General features: G+C 38.2%; 1 protein-coding gene across 1 annotated transcript in view; it reads right to left on the bottom strand.

Moving 5' to 3' along the window:
- The window catches only part of MTPAP (mitochondrial poly(A) polymerase), a 33,019-nt gene extending 21,941 nt beyond the window's left edge, over nucleotides 1-11,078 (bottom strand). Inside the window, exons 1-4 of the mRNA XM_080811230.1 lie at nucleotides 10,897-11,078; nucleotides 4,142-4,314; nucleotides 2,240-2,473; nucleotides 904-1,128 (exon numbers count right to left, since the gene is read on the bottom strand). Of these exons, the coding sequence (XP_080667356.1) occupies nucleotides 904-1,128; nucleotides 2,240-2,473; nucleotides 4,142-4,314; nucleotides 10,897-11,050 (786 nt within the window). The 5' untranslated portion in view covers nucleotides 11,051-11,078. The remainder of the gene's footprint in view (nucleotides 1-903; nucleotides 1,129-2,239; nucleotides 2,474-4,141; nucleotides 4,315-10,896) is intronic.
- Nucleotides 11,079-21,833: the final 10,755 nt, after the last annotated feature.

The raw sequence follows: 21,833 nt of genomic DNA, 5'->3' as shown, positions 1-21,833 counted from the left end.
TGTGAGGACAGAGTAACATAAACTTTTCTAACACCGCACACCTGAAACTAACGTAACACTGTGTCAGCTATATTTCAGTTCTGCTTTTTTTTTTTTTTTTTAGCAGTAATCCAATAAGAGGAAGGGAAAGGGAATGAAAAGCAAAGAAAAAGTACAAAAAATAAATTAAAAAAAAAAGACAGTAGAAATGAATTCAAAAATCATCAGTAACAATGAATAAATACACTGACTTCAAAGACTCACAGCTCAGAATTAAAGCACAAAATTCAGTGATCTGCTATTCATCAGGGAGACACCCAAAATATAACAGCATATTTAAGGTCAAAAAGAAGATACAGAAGACACACGAAGCAAATAACAAGTGGTTATCTTAACAGACAAAAAAGAATTTAAGGAAAAAGCATATATAAAGATAAAGGACAAAATTTAATGATAAAAGAACAGTAAGAAGATATAATAATCATATACTTATATACCCACATGAAGCTAACATAGCCTTTAAATAACACAAACATCAAAAGAATTCCTAGGAAAACTTAACAAAACCAAAAAATCATGAGATTTCAGAATATTTCAATGACTAGATCAACAGATTAAAAAAAATTAGTTAAGATACAGACAATCTGGATAACACAATAAATAACCTTGGCCTAACGGAAAAACTTCAGAATCCTTGGAAAAAAATAATTCATTTTATTGTGTATGTGTAGAATATTTACAAAAAAATGATCATATATCTTATCAATACAAAGAAAGACTTTAGAATTCCAAAGAATCAATATCAAATAGATCATATTCTTTAGCCACAATGTTTATTAAAGTTTAGAAACCAACAATTATAATTTTAGGAAGTCCAAAGATTACTTTTAAAATATCTTTAGTGATCTAATGAAATATAATTACCTTGTTGGTGTTGAATTTTCCAATTTCACCTAGATCCAAAAACATGTCCAAATCACATCCTAATTTCCCAAAATTGTTCACGGAGGAGCCAAAGGGTCTCACTGTACAGTCCTGAAAATATGCAGCTGCTAGGTCTTCAATAAGAGAACAGGTGAGGTATCTGAGCTTAATGTCCTCCTCCGTTAGCTGGAACTCCTTCAGAAGAGTGTTCAGCTGATCATCTATCTAGCTGGCCAGAACAAAACCAACAAAATACAGAAAATGTACAGGTCATAGAAAATAACTGTCATTTTACTTCCAGAGATCTGATGGCTTTGGAGACCTACCATAAAAAATATTCTTTTTTCCTTCAATCGTAAAAGTTGACTAAAAAATTTTTTAAAAGATTTTTAAAAAATATTCCTTTAAAAAGGAACTGAGGGATAATAGCATTGGCAAAATCAAAGTTGGCTAGAACTAAAATCACTATTACTTTACAATTAAAGTATTGTTTTAGGAAAATGAAAATAGTAAAAAGCTCCAGAAAGAGATCAAAACAACCACAAAGCTAGACATCTTAAATGAAGTTGGGGGAAGGAAGAACCAATGTTAAAGACAAGAAACACTAGAAATAAGCAATGCATCAGGTAACGAAGGCCCATGATTTCTCAACTCCTCAGAATAATAATCCTGTATCTTCACCTGAAAACTGGTGTTAAAGGCATCACATTTTGAAACTGCACTGAAGTATTTAAAATAAAAATCATAGCCTCAAATGCCCATATTTGGAGACAGTACTGAAATTATCTGAACTAAGAAGCATTCAACTCAAGAAAAGTAAGTAAAAGAAAATAAAGGAAATGTATAAGGTTAGGAATAAAATTTTTATAATTAGAAAATCAAATCAAAAATAGCATTTCGATAAAAATCATGAACTAATTCTTCGAAAGTACTAAACTAGCTAAACTTCTGACAAGCCTTTGTAAGAAAAACTAAAACTAATATAAACAATGTTAGGGCAGCAAAACAGATTAAATCAGAAATGATATTTTTTCTGAGATATTTTTAAATTTCTAGAAAAATGCCAGGCACAACAGTATGTCATTATGCTGACTGGAAAAAGAAAACCTGTACAGACCAAAGGCTAAAAACTCTAGAAGAATGTGGTTACTTGAGAGGAGCACAAGAAGGGTGTGGAGACAGGGAGTGGGGAAGGATTACTTTCACTTTTCACTCAACATATTCCCTAGTCTGACCGTTTTATGATAAGAACCTATAATATATAAACTAATGTCATACACACACACATAATTTTCAGAAATTGGGGGAAACTGGGGAAGTATACTTAAAAACTTACACTTTCTGCATAACAAAGTAATTCAGAAAGCTTCTTGCTTGAAGGAGGAGTATGATTACTGCACTGTATGCAGGACTGTTCTGAAGTCTGGTTTGATGGATTCTTCATCTTTAAATTGAAGAAACGTGACTTGAATGGAATTGCAGCCTCTGTGTCCATACTCGGAGTGCGAGTTACATTCTGTAGTGAAGCGACACTTTCCTTTTGACAAAACTCCACAACAGCATAAAGACCCTAGGCCAAAATCATAAGGAAAAACAGAAGACATGTCAGAAGGATATATTTCACATAGTATTTCAGTTCAAATATCCGAATGATTATCGTAATACTAAAAAAGATTCATTACAAATGATACACTTCTAACACAAGCACTGGTTTTACTCATTTTAAGCAAACTAAGAAAAGGAACACCATAAAGGGATATTAGTCAACAGAAGCTGAAAACAATGATGAAACAGAAAATCAAAAGGCAAGTCTTGAAAGAAGTTGCTGTGGCCGATGTGGAAGAGGTTACTGCCTATGTTCTCTAGGATTCTGATAGATTCCTGCCCCACGTTGAGGTCTTTCATCCATTTCGAGTTTATCTTTGTGTATGGTGTAAGAGAATGGTGAGTTTCATTCTTCTACACATAACTGTCCAATTTTCCCAGCACCATTTATTGAAGAGACTGTCTTTTTACCACTGGATACTTTCTCCTGCTTTGTCGAAGATTATTTGACCATATCGAATTGTGGGTCCATATCTGGGCTCTCTACTCTGTTCCACTGGTCTATGTGTCTGTTTTTATGCCAGTACCATGCTGTCTTGGTGATCACAGCTTTGTAGTAAAGCTTGAAATCAGGCAACGTGATGCCCCCAGCTTTGTTTTTCTTTTTCAACATTTCTTTGGCAACTCGGGGTCTTTTCTGGTTCCATAAAAATTTTAGGATTGTTTGTTCTAGCTCTTTGAAAAATGCTGGTGGAATTTTTATCAGGATGGCTGTGGAAGTGGAAGTGTAGACTGCTCAAGCCACTTTGGAAAACAGTGTGGAGATTCCTTAAGAAATTAAAAACAGAGCTACCGTATGACCCTGAAATTACATTACTGGGTATCTACCCCAGAGATTCAGATGCAGTGAAAAGAAGGGCCATCTGTACCCCAATGTTCATAGCAGCAATAGTCACAATCGCCAAACCGTGGAAAAAGCCAAGATGCCTTTCAACAGACGAATGGATAAAGAAAATATGGTCCATATAAACAATGGAGTATTATGCCTTCATCAGGAAGGATGAATACCCAACTTTTGTATCAACATGGATGGGACTGGAGGAGATTATGCTGAGTGAAGTAAGTCAAGCAGAGAAAGTCAATTATCATACGGTTTCACTTACTTGGGGAGCACAAGGAGTAACATGGAGGACATCAGGAGAAGGAAAGGAAAATTGAGTTGGGGGAAATCAGAGGGGGAGATGAACCATGAGAGACTGTGGACTCTGAGAAACAAACTGAGGGTTTTAGAAGGGAGGGGGGTGGGGGGTTGGGTGAGCCTGGTGGTGGGTATTAAGGAGGGCACGTATTGCATGGAGCACTGGGTGTAGTACATAAACAATGAAGCTTGGAACACTGAAAAAATAAAATCAAATTTAAAAAAAAATCAAAAGGCAAAACAAAAATCCCCCACCCCCGGCCTTTATCCCTAAGATAACAGACTACTTAAAGTATTCAAATAATGGAATCAGTCAGCTTTAAGTTACTTATAATTCTGTAATAATGCCATAAGGATGTCTATTCTCATACCAAAAAAATCACTTAAGAAATTTAAGGATATCAAAAGAGAATCTAACTTTACCATATTTGCAAATAACAAACAGGACCTTTTTCTTTCAAAGGCATAAATGGTCAATTGTTTTCAAATACTTACAAAGCTCTCATAGAAGAAATGATTACTAATGGGTCCATGTTGAGATAAGTATTTCAGAAACTTTTTTTCACTGATTTTATTCGGGCAATGTATTAAAACAGTTCGCTGTGCCTGTTCTCGTCTTTCTTTCTGCACCTCAGAGAATTTCTTTTTGGGAGTCCTGTCTTCAGAACCTATGAATGAGACAAAAACATTTCCAGTGCATGCGTGTGCTTGCACGTTCTCTCTCTCTCGCACACACACTCACACACACACAGATATAAAATTTAAAACATATTCTGAAAAGGTATATAAAGATTTTATAGCTGACTAAAACCATTAAATCCAAATCTCATCTTCTTTCTTCTTTACCTATGTAAGAATGAAGCTATACTACTTCCGATTTTCATTTTACCATTCTCCTGGTTTTGATTTACTGTATTCAATGCCTAGCACTGAAAAGAGAGAGCCACAAAATTTTAAAAGCAAAATCAGGAACGTAAAATCACTTGTGTAACACCTTCCCAAATGCACACATACAAAATCTGTACAAAGTATAACATTCCAAAGCCTAAAGGAAATTATTACAAGCCTGAGTGTAATGAGAATGAGTTTAGAACTTTAATGTATTAAAGTAAGTTATTATCGTTTTTCTTTGCCGTGGGCCTTGATCCGGCTGAAACAATTAACAATGAGTTACCAACTGCCGTGCTATATATCACAGGGAAATCAAAGAACTTAAAATCCAGTTGCTGCCCATAAAAGTTCATGATAATTTTACTAACAAAATACAGGGTTGTTTCTTTTTTCATCAAAACCACTCCAGGGGATACCTGGGTGGCTCAGTGGGTTAAGCGTCTGCCTTCAGCTCAGGTCATGATCTCAGGGTCCTGGGATCAGGTCCCACATTGGGCTCTCTGCTCAGCAAAGTCTGCTTCTCCCTCTCATTCTCCCTCTGTGCTTGCCCCCCCCTTCTCTCTCTCAAATAAATAAAATCTTTGGGGGGGGGACCACCCCAAGGGTTAGGGGTTTTATAATCAAAGGAAATGAAGACAAGAGCTGTGAAAATCAAGATTTAGGTATTAATAATCGATGACCAAGAAGGAAAGATCGCCAACTAAGTATAAGGAAAAAGAAAATCATTCAAGTTCTAAGAGCATATTAAAACGAAACACTGAGTTTTAGAAACTCGTTTTTTTCCTCCAATCTATTTAACTTCTAGTTGGGTGGCTTAAAAGTGTTTCCAGAGGGGCACCTGGGTGGCTCAGTGGGTTAAAGCCTCTGCCTTCGGCCCAGGTCATGATCCCAAGATCCTGAGATCGAGCCCCGCATTGGGCTCTCTGCTCAGCGGGGAGCCTGCTTCCCCCTTTCTCTCTGTCTGCCTCTCTGCCTACTTGTGATCTCTGTCTGTCAAATAAATAAATTAAAAAAAAAAAAAAAAGTGTTTCCAGAAATCTGGAGAGATAGATTCTAGAGATTATAAACCACCAAGTCTGGTATCGATACTCCAAAGAAATTCCAAAGAAATTAAATAGTACAGAAAATAGAACTGTTATATGGAAATTGGCAGATGCTTTTAGACCTGTCTTCCTTCAGAAGATTAAAATACTGATGGATCAAGGAATAGTACAAACACACTGCACCTTAATTTCAGCAACTCTAAGACATTCTCACAGACCAGACAGACAAATGCGTTTATACCAGTAAGGGCTTGCTGAACCCTAAATTCTGTTCATTAGCACAGACCCAGAGGCAGTTTCTAATGGCACACCACAGAACTCCTGGCCCTGAGTCTACATTTCCAACTGATCAAACACATATTGAATACCTTTCCTACATTCACTGTAGCAGGTACTGAAAACACATCTCCATTCTGAATGCCAACTCTTTAACATCAATCTCTTATTTCAAGGTCTGATTCCTAAACTGGTCTCATTCACACCAGTCTTTTCCTTCTTAAGCCATTCTTTGTTGACAAAGTGATCTTTGTAAGTTAATCTTTTAAAAAAGTCTCATTGTTTGACCTCTCTGCTTCAAACCCGTCAGTAGCTTCCCTACTGCATTCAAGATCAAGTCTAACCCTGATAGCATGGGTATAGTTACTGGCATTTTGTCCTACACTCCCCTTCATATTTCTACCATTTCCTCCTTCTGCACTGTTCACTTAAGCTACTCCACACACAATACAGCCACATACTGTGAACTTGTAAAATTGTCCTGTCTCTGAGTGGAATGCCCACTTTCTCATTTTCTGCCTCGAAAACTCTATTCACCTTTCCATAGGTCTGTGAAGACTTTTGACTTTCCAGGTAGAATCTCCTCCATTCCGTATTACCTTACTCCAACACTTGTGAAAGAAGGTAATTCATGGTGTTGTACTTACTTAACAAGATGGAAAAATATCTGTCCTCCATACTGAGGAGAGACTATTATTATTTTGATCTCAGTCTACTGACAGTTCTTCCAATTTTTCCTATTTCCTTTTTTTTTTCTTACACCGGATCTGCCTAGATCACCTCGCCCACTCTTCCCTTTGTAATTACTACCTATATATTCCTGTCTCTGTTTTTCACTGAGTCTAGACTGATGTCTAAGGGATTACTGTAAAAGTAAAGTCAAATTGTTAAATTTTATAAAGTGAAAGTATAACTCCTTCCCTTGTTCTCTGTCCCTAGTAACACCCAACCATTAAGTTTGGTATTTAAGCTTCCAGACATTTTTTTTTTTTTAAAGATTTTATTTATTTATTTGACAGACAGAGAACACAAGTAGGCAGAGAGGCAGAGAGAGAGGAGGAAGCAGGCTCCCTGCTGAGCAGAGAGCCTGATGCGGGGCTCGATCCAAGGATGCTGAGATCATGACCTGAGCCGAAGGCAGAGGCTTTAAACCCACTGAGCCACCCAGGTGCCCCTAAGCTTCCAGACATTTTTAAGGCACATATAAACATAAACATTTGTATTCCTCCACAGATAAACATTTTTTACATAATTAAAAGATTACTGAAATCATATTATACATTGTTTTATAATATACTTCCGAAGACTTAATACATTGGGGACACCTGTGTTTGTGTATGTTGACCTCATTATTTAAGTGACTGTTTAAGTATTCTTGTTAATTTATCATAGTTTTGCCAATCCTCTGCTGATAAATATTCAGGTGCTTTTCTTTTCTTCACTACTACTAACAATACTGCAGTATCAACTGCAAACAATGTCTTTGCACTTTTATGCAAGTATATCCCTGCAGTTGGTCACTAGGAAGAGGAGAGACTGAATTTAAGATTAATAGAGAAGTCTGATAAAAGATCAAGAAATGTGCTTGAGAAGATGGGAGAGGTAGAAACCAGAGAATTAAGTTCTGGCCTTGAACAACAGTAGGTAAGAATGATGAGGACAAGACAAAGTTGTGAAGGAAGGGACAAAAAATTCAGGTTGTTTATTATCTCACAAAAGGCTTAGCAAATCTACAAATGACACAAAGTTTAGAATAAGAAGTAGTGAGTGCTAATGTTTTATGACCGACTCAACTTATGGTATTGATGACCAATTTGGTAAGCATAAACTTACCACAAAAAATAAGGCTAAATTCTGTCCTACATCTAAAATTAAAAACAACATAAAGATACAATGACATCGTGGGGAAGAAAATCAACGTAGGAGTAGTTGCATATAAAGGGCCCAAAATTTCGATTTGATCACAGCTCAGAATTAGTCAAAGAAATGTCTTAATTTCTGAGGTATGGATAGGGAGAGAATAGAGAAACATACATAAAACTCCAAACTTTATTAAAACAAATTATTTTCAAAAATCCAAATCCAAGAGATAACAGCATTTCTTTACTATTTACTGGCCAGGCCACATATGCAATATATGTTCTCCTCTGGACATACTGGATATGAAGGATATTAAAGAACCAGATAGGGGCGTCTGGGTGGCTCAGTAGGTTTTGTCTGCCTTTGGCTCAGGTCATGATCTCAGAGTCCTGGGATTGGGTCCTGCATCAGACTCTCTGCTCAGCAGGGAATCTGCTTCTCATTCTCCTATTCCCTCTGCTTGAGCACGCACTTGCTCTCTCTGTCAAATAAATTAAATCTTAAAGAAGAGAAAAAAAAAAAAAACCAGAGAACATCTGGAGAAGGGTAGTAAAAGGTCTAGAAACTGACAGAGAATTACTATAAATAAAGTGGGATTTACAGCCTGGAAAAAAACTACCGAGAACCCAAATGCTATCTTCAAATATAACAGTGAGCCCTCCATTCGCTGCAGCACTTCACTTTTCCAAGCACTTTCACATATATACTTTATATTTCCAATCTCACAATAATCTCTGAGATAGAGCAGGTCTCATAACTGGTGAAAAAATGGCACAAAACCAAACGTCTAATAAGGTAGGTAGCCATTTAGAGAATTAATCTGTTGTCTGGTTGCCTAGCAACGGTCCCCCCCACCCCCCGTTGGAGGAACAAGACATCCCTGCTTGTAGAAAACCACCTGTGACACTGACCCTCACTCCATTAGATGTCTAAGATTATGAGACTATTTTGGAAAGCTCCTCTGGGTCCAAAGGCAGGGGGTGGGGGACGGTGATCAATCAAAAGTTCTTTCTTCAAATTCTACAGATTGAGGTGAAAGATGATCTTATTTTTCCTTCTGGTGAAGGCTACAAACAGATAAACATGAAGCTGTGGTGGCCATGCCTCCGTGGAGAAGATTCTGAGATCAGGAGGCCACCAAACAACAGCTGAGGAAAACAACAATAACCTACACTGGCCATATCCATCCAGTGACCTTAATGCACCTAGCTCTCTCTTTAGTTTCGTTACATGGGTTGGTATGTCCTCGCTCATGTACTTAAGCTAATTCAAGTTAGCTTCTGTCACCTGGACCCCAAAGAGGGATGAATAATACCTGCATATTCTTATTCTTAAAATTGGGGTTCTTCTCCACTACTCAAATAAAAGCTATGTCAATGTTAAGCTTATTTAGCTCATTACAAACATTTTCCAACCATTGGAGCCTGACCAAATAATGGAATTGACTGATTTTGGAATAGTGTGTTCCTTGTTACTACAAAATATTGCTAGAGGGCGCCTGGGTGGCTCAGTGGGTTAAAGCCTCTGCCTTTGGCTCGGGTCATGATCCCAGGGTCCTGGGATCGAGGCCCGCATCACCGCATCGGGCTCTCTGCTCGGCAGGGAGCCTGCTTCCCTTCCTCCCTCTCTCCCTGCCTCTGCCTATTTGTAATCTCTGTCTGTCAAATAAATAAATAAAATCTTTAAAAAAAAAAAAAACACAAAATACTACTAGAAATGTTTTCTGTCAAGTTCTCACACTAAATGGAAACCTCAATTGGAAATTTCTCAAGTCCCTTCCAATTATAAAATGTTACATTTCTGAGTATAAAGTGCAGTTACCTTCTTCTCTTTTTAAAAATGGAAAAGTAATTCATAGGAAGATTTTGTTAGGCACCACAAGAGTCTGTTTAGCCAGTTATGATACAAAATGAAACACATTTCCTAAGAAAAACAACAAAGCTGTACAAAATGAAGAGTATAACCTGGGAATCGGGTTCTTTCCTTACCTACTTAACAGATGGGTAAGTTTGAACTAGCCATTTGGACTAGTCTGTTTCTTCATCTATAAACTGCTGTAATAACTCCTTCCACACCAACTTGACAGAGTTTTAGTTCTCAAAGAGCGTAAGAAAAAAACTCCCAAATCTAAACCACTACAGATGTTAAATAAATAGCTTCTTTGGCAGAATCCTTACTCAAATTTTCAGTTACTTGAGAATTTTTAACAGAACCACCCTCCACCAAATACAATCCATCAGTATGTCAATGAAATTTATTAAGTATCAATTCTTGCTCCCTGTCCATATGAATCTTCATTTTATACAGTCTGATGAGAAGAGCAATCCTACCATTTATTTTAGGGAACATTTTACTTGTTTAACCTATTATAAAAATATTCCCAGAACTAATTTCATCTCTTAAAACTATAGCAGAAATCGACATTTTGCTTACTAACTCTACTCAGGGTCTAAATGAACTCAGGTATGTATCCCAGCACAAGTTACTTAGCTCTTTGAGCCTCTCTGTACACCTGTTAAGTGGCGAGAGTTGATACATTCTTTGCTAGATTGTTTTAAAAATTGTAAATCAGATACCGTAGCTCCTGGGTCACAAGAGGGGTTCAATAATAGTGAGCTTCTCCATACACAAAGCAGCATATAAATTTAGAACGTCTGCGGGGATGCAGCCTGTTCCGGTGAATGCAAATCTGTTACCATCTTACCAAAAGGGCCAAAAGAATAAACCAAAGGACAGTAATTTCCACAAGCAGAACACTATATTTGGAGGCCGCGAATACTGCTATTTCATTAATGCTTCACTATACTCGTCCTCCATCAACAACTTGTAAAATCAGATAAATTTGTAAATGAAGCAATGGACTGATGTGTGGCATCGCTGTTTTCACTGGGAACGTTGTTTTGCCAAATTATAAAATATTAGCAAGCCTATTTAAATACTTTAATTACTGTAGACATGCACCCCAAAATCACCCAACCCACCGCCACCATGAGCAAGGAGCGGCCCTGCGAACCCCTAAAGAGATTAGAGGAGAACGGGACACGGCCTCACCCTACTGCCAAAGGCTCCACGGACCTATACACAAGCCATGCGCTCGCCCACGATCCCAGTCTCTTCCCCACTTCCCTGGCCCGCGGTGGGTCGCCGATACAGAGCAAACCGGGAACACGGCGCCCTCACCTGTCTCCACGTTCCTCGAGGACTGCTCTTCTCTCTTAACGTCTGCGGCCACAGTGCCTGGGCAACTGAGAAGCCTGTGGGTAGGACGTAGGACTTGACCTCTCTGAGCACAGAGGGGTAAACGTGCCAACATCCCCACGCCGCGAGCCGCCATTGCCAAAGCAACAGAAGCAGGAAGACGAAAGGGCACGGGCTCGCGCGCGTGCGCGCTGAGGCGAAAGGAATGGGAAGCCTAGAGGGTCAAACTAGGCGAAAGCTGCCCGACTGAAGATGCCTTTGCTTGCCGAGCGGTTTGCTTTACGCTCTCCCACAGTTCTCGGAAAGACCCCGCAAGAGAATAAGCCCACCACCTGCTCTTCAAAATAGTCCTGAAAGTGGAACCAGAGATCAAGGTCCTGAGGAAGGAGCACTGACTTGGGAATCTACACTGAAGACTATAATAGGGGCGCCTGGGTGGCTCACCGTTAAGCGTCTGCGGTCGGCTCAGGTCATGATCCCAGAGTCCTGGAATCCAGCCCCGCTTAGGGCTCCCTGCTCAGCTGGAAACCACCTTCTCCCTCTCCCACTCCCTCCGCTTCTGTTCCCTTTCTCATTGTCAAATAAATAAAAATCTTTTAAAAAAGTTCATCCCTTTTGGTGTACCATTCAATGGTTGTTGGTATATTTACAAAGTTGTGCAACAATCACCATAATTATTTTTTGAACATTTTCATCGCCTCCAAAAGAAACCTCCTGCCCCTTAGCTATCACTCCCCGAATCACCACACTCCCCAGCCCTACAGGACCACTTCTCTCCTTTTTGTCTCTAAGCTGTGGTCTATTCTAGACATTTCATATAGATTGAATTATGCAACATGTGGTTTTTGCGACTGGCTTCGTTCACTTGATGTAACACTTTCAAGGTTCTTCCATGTTGTGGCATCTGTTAGTATTTCACTCTTTTCTGTGACCAAAAATAACTTTTCATTACATGGTGTTAAAAGATAAGTGGAGGCATATTAAAAATTTTAAGAGATTATTTGAGCAAAAAAATCAATTCAAATTATGCAACATCTAATCTAGCAGATAGAAAGGATTCTCATAGCCTGAAGGGAAGACTTGAAAATAAAAACAAAAGACTTTTATAGGCAGAGGAGAGCAGGAACAAGGAAGTTATACTAAGCAGAAGCCCGCTGGTTATTGCAAAGTTAACTTTCCTTTAGGGGCTGTCCCAGTTCTATCCCGTAAATTAATTAACTAGTGCTGATCTGCTGATTCGTAATTGACTGGATTAAGATTCCATTTCCCAGACAGTTGAAACTAATTAAGTCTTGGTTTGGTTATATGGGATTTACACAAGTGACTCTGTTTTCTTTGGGCCTGTTGTCTTATCTTTTTTTTAAGGTTTTATTTATTTATTTATTTAACAGAGAGAGAGAGAGAGAGAGAGAGAGATCACAAGTAAGCAGAAAGGCAGGCAGAGGGGGAGGAGGAAGCAGGCTCCCCGCTGAGCAGAGAGCCTGATGCGGGGCTGGATCCCAGGACCCTGAGATCATGACCTGAGCCTAAGGCAGAGGCTCAACCCACTGAGCCACCCAGGCACCCCTGTTGTCTTATTTTTAACAATGAATAAGCCGCATAAGCTTATCCATTTCTGCTGTTTCTACCTTTGGGGTATTATAAATAATGCTACTATGAACATTCATGTAACAGTTTTTGTATGAGCATGTTTTCACTTCTCTTGAGCATATACCTATGAGTGGAAGTGCTGGGCTGTATGGTAACTCTGTGTTTAATCTTTCTAGGATATGTCAGGCTATCTTCCAAAACAGCTGCACCATTTTCATTCCCACTAGCGTGTAAAAAGTTTCCAATTTCTGCATATTCTTGCCAATACTTATTTTCTGATTTTTTTTAATAGCCACACCATTGGTACAAGTAGTATCTCATTTTTGATTTGCATTTGATGAATAATGAGCTCTCTTCATGTCATTTGTGTACTTGAAGAAATATCTATTCAGATCCTTCTTCCATTTTCTTTTTTTTTTTAAGGTTTTATTTATTTATTTATTTGTCAGAGAGAGAGAGAGAGAGAGAGAGTGCGCACAAGTAGGCAGAGTGGCAAGTGGCAGGCAGAGGGGGAGAGAGAAGCAGGCTCCCCGCTGAGCGAGGAGCCTGATGCGGGACTCCATCCCAGGACCCTGGGATCATGACCTGAGCCAAAGGCAGTGGCTTAACTGACTAAGCCACCCAAGCATCCCCCTTCACCCATTTTCAACTGGATTATTTTTACTACTGTTTCAAGAGTTATTTATATACTCTGGATATAAGTCCTTATCAGATACATGATTTGCAAACACTTGATCCTATTCTGTGGGTTGAACTTCACTTTTTTGATGGTGTCCTTTGAAACATAAAAGTTAATTTTGATGAAATCTAATTTCTTTATTTTTTTCTTGTATTGCTTGTGTTTTAGTGTCATATTAAGAAACAGTGCCTCGCCTGAGGCTGTGAAGCTTTACCCCTATGTATGCTTCTAAGATTTTAATATTTTCAGTTCTAACATTTAGGTCTTTGATCAATTTTGGATAAATTTTTATAGATGGTATGAGGTAGGCATCCAATTTCATGGTTTTGTGTGTGGATATTCAATTTGTCCCAATACTATTGTTTAAAAGACTCCACTTTATCCATTAAATGGTATTGGCATATTAATTGAAGTCAGTTGATCATAGATACCAGGCTTATTTCTGGATTCTCAGAATCCAGAATTCTATGGATTATACCAGTACCACACTACCTTGATCAATGTAGTTTCGTAGTAAGTTTTAAATTCAGGAAGTATGAGTTTTCCAAACTTGTTCTTCTTTTCCAAGACTGTTTTGGCTATATCAGGCCCCTAGGTTTCCGTATGAATTTATGATTATCTTCTTAGTTGCTGCCAAAAAGGTAGCTGAAATTTTGATAGGAATTGTGTTGAATCTGTAGATCAATTTCAGGACTATTATCATATAGTCTAATATCAAATCTAAAACATGAACATGGAAGGCCCTTCTATTTATTTAGGTCTCCTTTAATTTCTTTCAACAGTGTTTTCCAGTTTTCACTGTATGAATCTTACACTTATTAAATTTATTTCTGAGTATTTTATTCTTTATGATGCTACTATAAATGAAATTGTTTTCTTCATTTTGCTTACGGATGTTTCATTGCAAGGAGATAAAACATTCAATAGAGTGTCCATTGCAAAAATTGATTTTTGTATGTTAATAGTGCATCCAGTAACCTTGATAACTCAGTTTTAGTTCCAATAGTTTTTTTTGTAGCTGCATTAGATTTTTCTATATATAAGTTCATGCCATCTGCAAAGAGAAGTAGTTTCACTTCTCCCTTTACAGTTTGGAAGCTTTTATTTCATTTACTTACCTACTTAATCTGGCTAGAACCTCCAGTACAGTGTTGAATAGAGGTGGTGAGAATGCACATCCTGTATTGTTCCTGTTCTTAGTGGAAAAGCATCCGGTCTTCTCTTATAGTTTAAGATGTTAGCTGTGGGTGTTTTGTAGATATCTTTTACCAGGTTGAAGAAGTACCCTTCCCTTACTGTTTATTAAGCATTTTTATCATGAAAGGGTGTGGGATTGTTTTTTTGTTGTTGTTGTTGTTGTTGTTTCGTTTTGTTTTTTTTTTTTCCTACATCCATTGAGATGATCTTACGCTTCTGCCTTGCATTCATTCAATACGATATATATATTACATTAACAAATCTTCAGGTGTTAAACCAATCTTGCATTCCTGCAATAATCCCACTGGTCATGGTATACAATCACTTTCACATGTTGCTGTATTCAGCTTACCTATATTTCTGCTCTAACCTCTTAACTGGTTTGCCTCCTTTTGCCACGTTCCATATAGTCTGTTCTCAGTCCTCTGGCTACAGTGTTGGGATCATGTCATTCTTTTCAAAACACTCCATGAACTTCTTTCCCACTTCAGAGTCAAAGCTAAAATCTTACAAGATCTGGTATAAATGATCCTCCCAATTCTTCTAGAGCACATTTCCTGGCACTCTCTGCCTCATCTACTCTGCTCTTCCTACCCTGGTCTTCTTGACATTTCTCGGAAATCCAAGAAAATTTGCACCTCAGGACATTAGCACTTGTTGTATTCTCTTCCTTGGTTGTTTTTCTCCCATGTGGTTTATTTTCTTACTTCCTTCAGACCCCTGTTCAACTGTTGCCTCACTAGAGAAGCATTTTCGGATCATCTTATAAAATAACAATGCTTTTACCCTCAAGCATGGTGTATTATTTCCCATTCTTTTTTTTTTAAGATTTTATTTATTGATTTGACACAGAGAGAGAGAACACAAGTAGGCAGAGAGAAAGGCAGAGAGAGGAGGGGAAAGCAGGCTTCCCGCTGAGCAGAGAGCCCGATGCGGGGCTCAATCCCAGGACCCTGAGATCATGACGTGAGCCAAAGGCAGAGGCTTAACCCACTGAGTCACTCAGGTGCCCCTATTTCCCATTCTTCTTACCTGCTCTTTCTTGATAGCATATTTTACCATCTGACACTCTCTATAAATGTTTCTATGCTTGTTTTACTTACTGTCTTTCCTAAAGTACAGCATAAGCTCAAGTAAATATATTTACATATTTATTGGACAGGTATTATCGATTTATTACTATGGGCAATGTTCTAAGTGCTGGAGGTAAAATGAAAAAAAAAAAACCCACACGGATAAAATCCTTGCCCTATAGGGCTTATCTTTCAGTAGGGAGAGATATTCAATAAACTAATATAATTAAAATATGAGTATGTCAGTAGTGATGAGTACAATAGAGAAAGATTTTGCAAGAAATATGGAGGTCACTAATATTCTTGGTAAAAGCTATTTTAATGGAAGGTGGATATGAAAACCCAGTTGGAATGGGTTCAAGCATGAATGAGAGGAGAAAAATTAAAACAGATGGTACAGAAAATTATTTTAGGGATCTTACTACTAAGGTGAATAGAGAAATGGTGCATGAAGAAATAACATATTTGTACATTGATTCAAAAAATCCCAGTAGAGATAGAAAATAGATGTTATGGGAGCCAGAAGAGAAAATTGCTGAGCTATGTCCTTTAGTAGTTCTTGAGAGAGGATGTGTTTAGTTCCCAAGAGAAGGGATCAGACTCGGGATATGGACTATATGAAGATGATGTAGATAGGTGGTGTTTTTGTTAAATGAATAATTCACTGGTGATCATAATAGTAGAGTACTTGCCCCAGGAAAATTTCAGCAAGTGGCCTCACATCATGGGGCTTTCCCTGACGTCCTTTGTGAACTGAGATCATCTTTGTATGTAAAATAGTCAACTAGGTTACAGTCCACAATATTAAATCTGGGTTCAAGTGCTAACTTGTTCTCATTTTCTCAAGACTGTTGCAACAATTCTTTTACTTGGAAGCATTTTAATACGATGTATCAGAAAACCAACTCAAATTATGTGAGTTTAAAAAACACATTCATGACTTTTACCCAACATTTCCACTTCGAGGAATTTACCCTATAGATATACTTGTATGAGTGTGCAAGGTTATATGTACAAGGAGGTTCACTGCAGCATTAATTGTAAAAGCAAAAAATGGAAATAACTCCAACATCAATCATTGGTTACATTAACTAGGGTAGAAACATACCATTGAACTCTCTTCCTTTATTACAAAGAATAAGTTACTTTGTCCAGAGGGTACCTCTGGCATGAAAAGACTTCAAATTTTTACATCATAGAATTCTAATTGTATAAAAATTTTTACAAAAAGAGGGTGTCAGTGTATTAACTTTTATCATTTAAAAAATTCCATATAGTACACCTCAAAGATATGGTAATTTTTTATTTTTTAAACGGTGTGGTAGGGCCATGGGTGTTCATTGTATTAGAATTCTTCTTACCGTACACATATTTGTAAATACCATTTTGTATCTATTCAATATTTAATCAAAATTTATACCTGTGATAGCTGATTATTTTCTTGTTAATGATTTCTTTTTTGAAAAGCCTAGTGCAAATAAATCTTTGTCAAAGAATTGGGGGTTCTATTAGCTGAGGTCAGTTCATTCATTCTCTATGTCTATCAAGAATTGCCCACATAGCGGCACCTGGGTGGCTCAGTGGGTTAAAGCCTCTGCCTTCGGCTCAGGTCATGATCCCAGGGTCCTAGAACCGAGCCCTGCATTAGGCTCTCTGCTTGGTGGGGACTCTGCTTCCCCCCACCCCTGCCTGCCTCTCTGCCTACTTATGATCTGTCAAATAAATAAATAAAATCTTAAAAAAAAAAAAAAGAATTGCCCAAATAGATTCTCTTGAACATGGGAAGAAGAATCAAGCTTCTGGATATCCCTGAATATTTGTTACAGACAGTAGCCTTCCTTTTTTGGTTTACAAAGTTTATTGACTGCTGAGGACTGAATTGTTTCCTCAAAAAAAAAAAAAAAAAAAAAAAGATAGGTTCAAGTCCTAGCTCCCTGTACCTCAGAATATGACCTTATTTGGAAATAGGGTTGTTGTAGATGTAATTAGTTAGGATGAAGTCATACTGGAGTAGCGTGGACCCCTATCCAATGCAACTGGTGTCCTTGCAAGAATACGGCCATGTGAAGACAGACACACAGAAAGAATGCCATATGTTGACAAGGCAGAGACTGTAGTTGTGTGGCTGCAAGCCAAAGAATGCAAAAGATTCCCAGCAAACCACAGAAGCTGGGGAGAGACAAGAAAGGATTCCCCAACAGATTTCAGAGGGAACATGGCCTCACCAATACTCGATTTTGGATTTCTAGCCTTCAGGACTGTAGGACAATACATTTCTGTCATTTCAAGCCACTTCAGTGGTGCCATTTGGCTAAGAGAAAGACTGGCGAACTAATTATCTTGCCAAATACTTATACTTGTTATCAATATTATTGTGACATCAGACCATAGACATCAATCAGATTCAATGAAGCTGAGGGATCCATCTCTCCTTTGAGAGATCCTGTGAAATACAGCATTGGAAATGTCTGGAAGGGCACTCTCCAAGCTGTCAGCAGTGACAGTTCTCTATGAGAAGGGAAATCAGAGGCTTAGGTGCATGGAAATGAGGGAGTTTTTGACCTATCACCATCTTAAAAAACAAACAGATATTTGTCACATCATCAAAAAGAGAAGAGAATCCTATGCAGATTGGGAAGCCAATGGGAAAAGAGTGAAAAATTGTGTGTACATTTCACAGGCTACTGAAATACTTACTGTAAGTTAAGTTAGTCTTTAATAAAAAGTGAACATGTGTGAGTAAGGGCTCAGAGACCATATATATTGTTTGAGACCACGTAATTACTGAAACACTCTCTCTCTCTCAAAGTGTTGCTGTTGGGCAATAAATTACAAGGTCAACTTACTCATGTCTTTTCAGATCCTAGTTTCCTGTTCGAGTCACCAAGAAGGATTTTCACGTTCAAAGCCAAATATACTAGCTAAGAACATCTCAGCATGCAGAGGCACCAGGGGAAATTCTACTAGCCGAGAAAAGCAAACTCAGAAGCTCTGGGACTTTTGAAAGTTATGCACCAATACAATTTTTCAGTTTCTGTGAAATTGTATCTTTTATCTTTAAGATCAGGGAAATGTTGCATTCTCTACAATATCTACATATTTAGAACAGTAGACAAATAATGCTTTTCTCACTATGCATTTGAATTTACTTGACTTTTCCTTTCAAATCATCTTTGAGTAAGATTGGATTGACACTCCATGGTTTTTATGCTCTCCACCCCCTGACCCCCCATCCCCAAATGCCTGAGATTCCTACCCTCTCATCTGAAAGGTACAGCTCTAATGCCGGAGACTTCTTGAGCTCCTTTATGAAATGCCTGGGTGTTCAGTAGAACACTTACCTGAATGTTTTCACCACTTTCTAGTGCCATCCTCTAATAAGGGGAGATCCCTGTGGTTAAATGGCCCTTAGTAAATGAAGTGTTTGACATTGCCCAACCTTTCATTCCATGTGAGCGAGGAAAACTCACGAACTCCTTTCACTTGCTTTAGACTAATACATGTACAAAGACTGACTTAATTATCAGGTAAATAGAGATAAATATTTTTAATTCATGCCATTTGTTATTGATTGATTGATTCATTCATTCATTCATTCTGTGCAAAGAGCACATCTCATAGCTCGGCACCTCCAGGCTCAGCCTCGTGCCTGGCAGAAGGACAATCCCTGAATATGAGCTGAAGATCAGGCAAAAGCATCAAGACAGACAGAGAAAAGAACACTGGCCTAGGAGTCAGGAGGCTGGACTCTAGTGCTACCTCTACCAGGAAGCTGCTCTGTTCGTCCTTAAGGAAAGGAATTCAACATCTTGCTTTTGTCCCTTGTGTCTGATAAACTGCAGAAAGAGAAACACAGGATCTTCTGTTTCATCACAACACAAAGACTTAGAATTCAATTAAGACCTAGTCCCTTAAACTTACATGCCAGTAGTATAAGGTTATGCAAGACTTACATCAAGAGTTTCTTGAAGGGGTGCCTGGCTGGGCTCAGTGGGTTAAGCGTCAGACTCTTGATTTCGGCTCAGGTCACACTCTCAGGGTCCTGAGATCAAGGCCCACATCCGGGGCTCTGTGCTGAGTGTGGAGCCTGCTTGAGGTTCTCTCTCTCCCTCTCCCTCTGTCCCTTTCTCCTGCTCGTGCACTCTCACTTGCTCTTTCTCTCTCTCAAAACTAACAGAAATAAATATAAAAAAGCAAAGAGTTTCTTAAAGCAAGTGTTTCTGTCCTCACAGAGTCCATTCTCTGCTGGGAAAGACAGACTAGGCAGTATATTACTTTGGTCTAGCTTTGGTAAATGCTAAAAGGGGGAAAGAAGTAGAAAGCAGATGTTCCCCCAAAGGTATGGTGTAGTGAAGCGGGAAGGAGGGAACCAGTGTAACTGATGAGAGTGGTAAACAGACAGGCACACACTCAAGGTTGTGAGCAGTTTGATATTAGGGACTGTGACTTATTCATCCTGTTTCTCCGGTAGTAAGAACATAGTAGGTTCACAATCCATTGAATTATGAACAACTTTTTAGACGTACTTGTGCTGACAGAGGACATACTCTAGTACACTTGTCTGTTGCTTTTCATTTCAACCTATCTGATGATCCTTTTCTTCCATTTACTCCCTTAAAGATAACTTTTTTAATTATAATTTTTTAATATTTTTATTATAATTTTCATTGTAATTTTACATGCTTTAAAACTTGAAGAATTTATTAATATTCTACCAACTTGGAATGAAGATAGTCTGGACAGAGATTAGTGACCTTTCTGTTACGTGAAAGCAGGGCTTGCAGTGAAAATTAAAAGGTCACTATATCTGAGTTTCTTTTAGGTACTTAAAGAAGAACTTTTTAAAGTGTCCTTCAGCAAGTTTAGCGGTACTTACCAGAACTGCAAATGCATGACACCTTTGATCCCACAATTCTACTTTTATAAATGTATTGTATACCCCTGCTTGATCTTGGAGCTGCTTTCTTACAGCGAGAGAGAACAGATAACCTAAATGAATGAAGAGGATCTTTATTTACTGATTTGAAACCACCTTCAAGATACATTGTGAGAGCTCCTGGGTGGCTCAGTGGGTTAAGCCTCTGCCTTCAGCTCAGGTCATGATCTCAGGGTCCTGAGATTGAGCCCGAGATCGGGCTCTCTGCTCAGTGGGAAGCCTGCTTCCTCCCTTCTCTCTCTGCCTGCCTCTCTGCCTACTTTTGATCTCTCTCTCTCTGTGTCAAATAAATAAATAAAATCTTTACAAAAAAGATACATTGTGAAAATTGCAAAGTAAAACAAACAGAGGGTAGGACACTATAGGCACACACACAAACCCTTGGCTTGTATGTGTACAAACTATTTCTGGAAGGATGCACAAAAAGCTGGTAGCTTTGACTGATTCGGGAGATGAACCAACTGTGAGAAGGGAATTATTTATAACCTTTTTCCTTTAAATTTTTAAATATTTAAAAACATTGTAACTCACGGGGCGCCTGGGTGGCTCAGTGGGTTAAAGCCTCTGCCTTCTGTTCAGGTCAGGATTCCAGGGTGCTTGGATTGAGGCCCGCATTGGGCTTTCTGTCCAGCAGGGACCCTGCTTCCTCCTCTCTCTCTGCCTACTTGTGATCTCTGTCTGTCAAATAAATAAATAAAATCTTAAAAAAAAATAAAAAATAAAAACATTGTAATTCTGAATTTCATTTTAAAGATTTAAAACACTTCTTAATTAAAAATGTAAAAAGGCTTCAGATCTACCATTTGCTTCAAAGGAGAGAAATTCAATATCTAATTATTAGGGGAGTCAGGGGAGTCAGGGGGAACTACTTTTCTTTTTTTTTTTTTTTTGGAGATTTTATTTATTTATTTGAGGGAGATGGTGAGAGAGAGAGAGCCTGAGAGGGGCGAGGGTCAGAGGGAGAAGCAGACTCCCCACTGAACAGGGAGCCTGATATGGGACTCAATGCTGGGACTCCAGGATCATGACCTGAGCCAAAGGCAGTTGTTTAACTGACTGAGCCACCCAGGTGCCTGAGAATTAATTTTCAACATCTACATTTTTGCCGCTTTTAAATTTTTTCCCATGCATATTTAGGGGGAAAAAAGGAAGTACCTTTAAACATGTCAGAGCTTTCATATCACTTGTTAATTAACTGACTATAAAAATTTCTAAATACAGTCAAACTACACTTAAAAATCATATAAACCTTCATAATTATATATTCTAATTTTTTTATAATTCAAACTGACTATCTACATCTATCTCTTTGGGGTCTTATAGTTTTGCTACTGATAGTAAATTCTCTCAAAACTATCACTTACAGCTCTGAATATATTCAATATCATCATTATATGATCACTTCCGATTGTCTTTCTTTTTTTAAAAAAAAAAATTCATTTAT

The sequence above is a fragment of the Martes martes genome (genome assembly GCF_963455335.1).
Source record: "Martes martes genome assembly, chromosome: 8".
Lineage (NCBI taxonomy): Eukaryota > Metazoa > Chordata > Mammalia > Carnivora > Mustelidae > Martes > Martes martes.
Note: the sequence above shows the minus strand (reverse complement) of the source record. Positions and strands in the feature narration are given on the sequence as shown.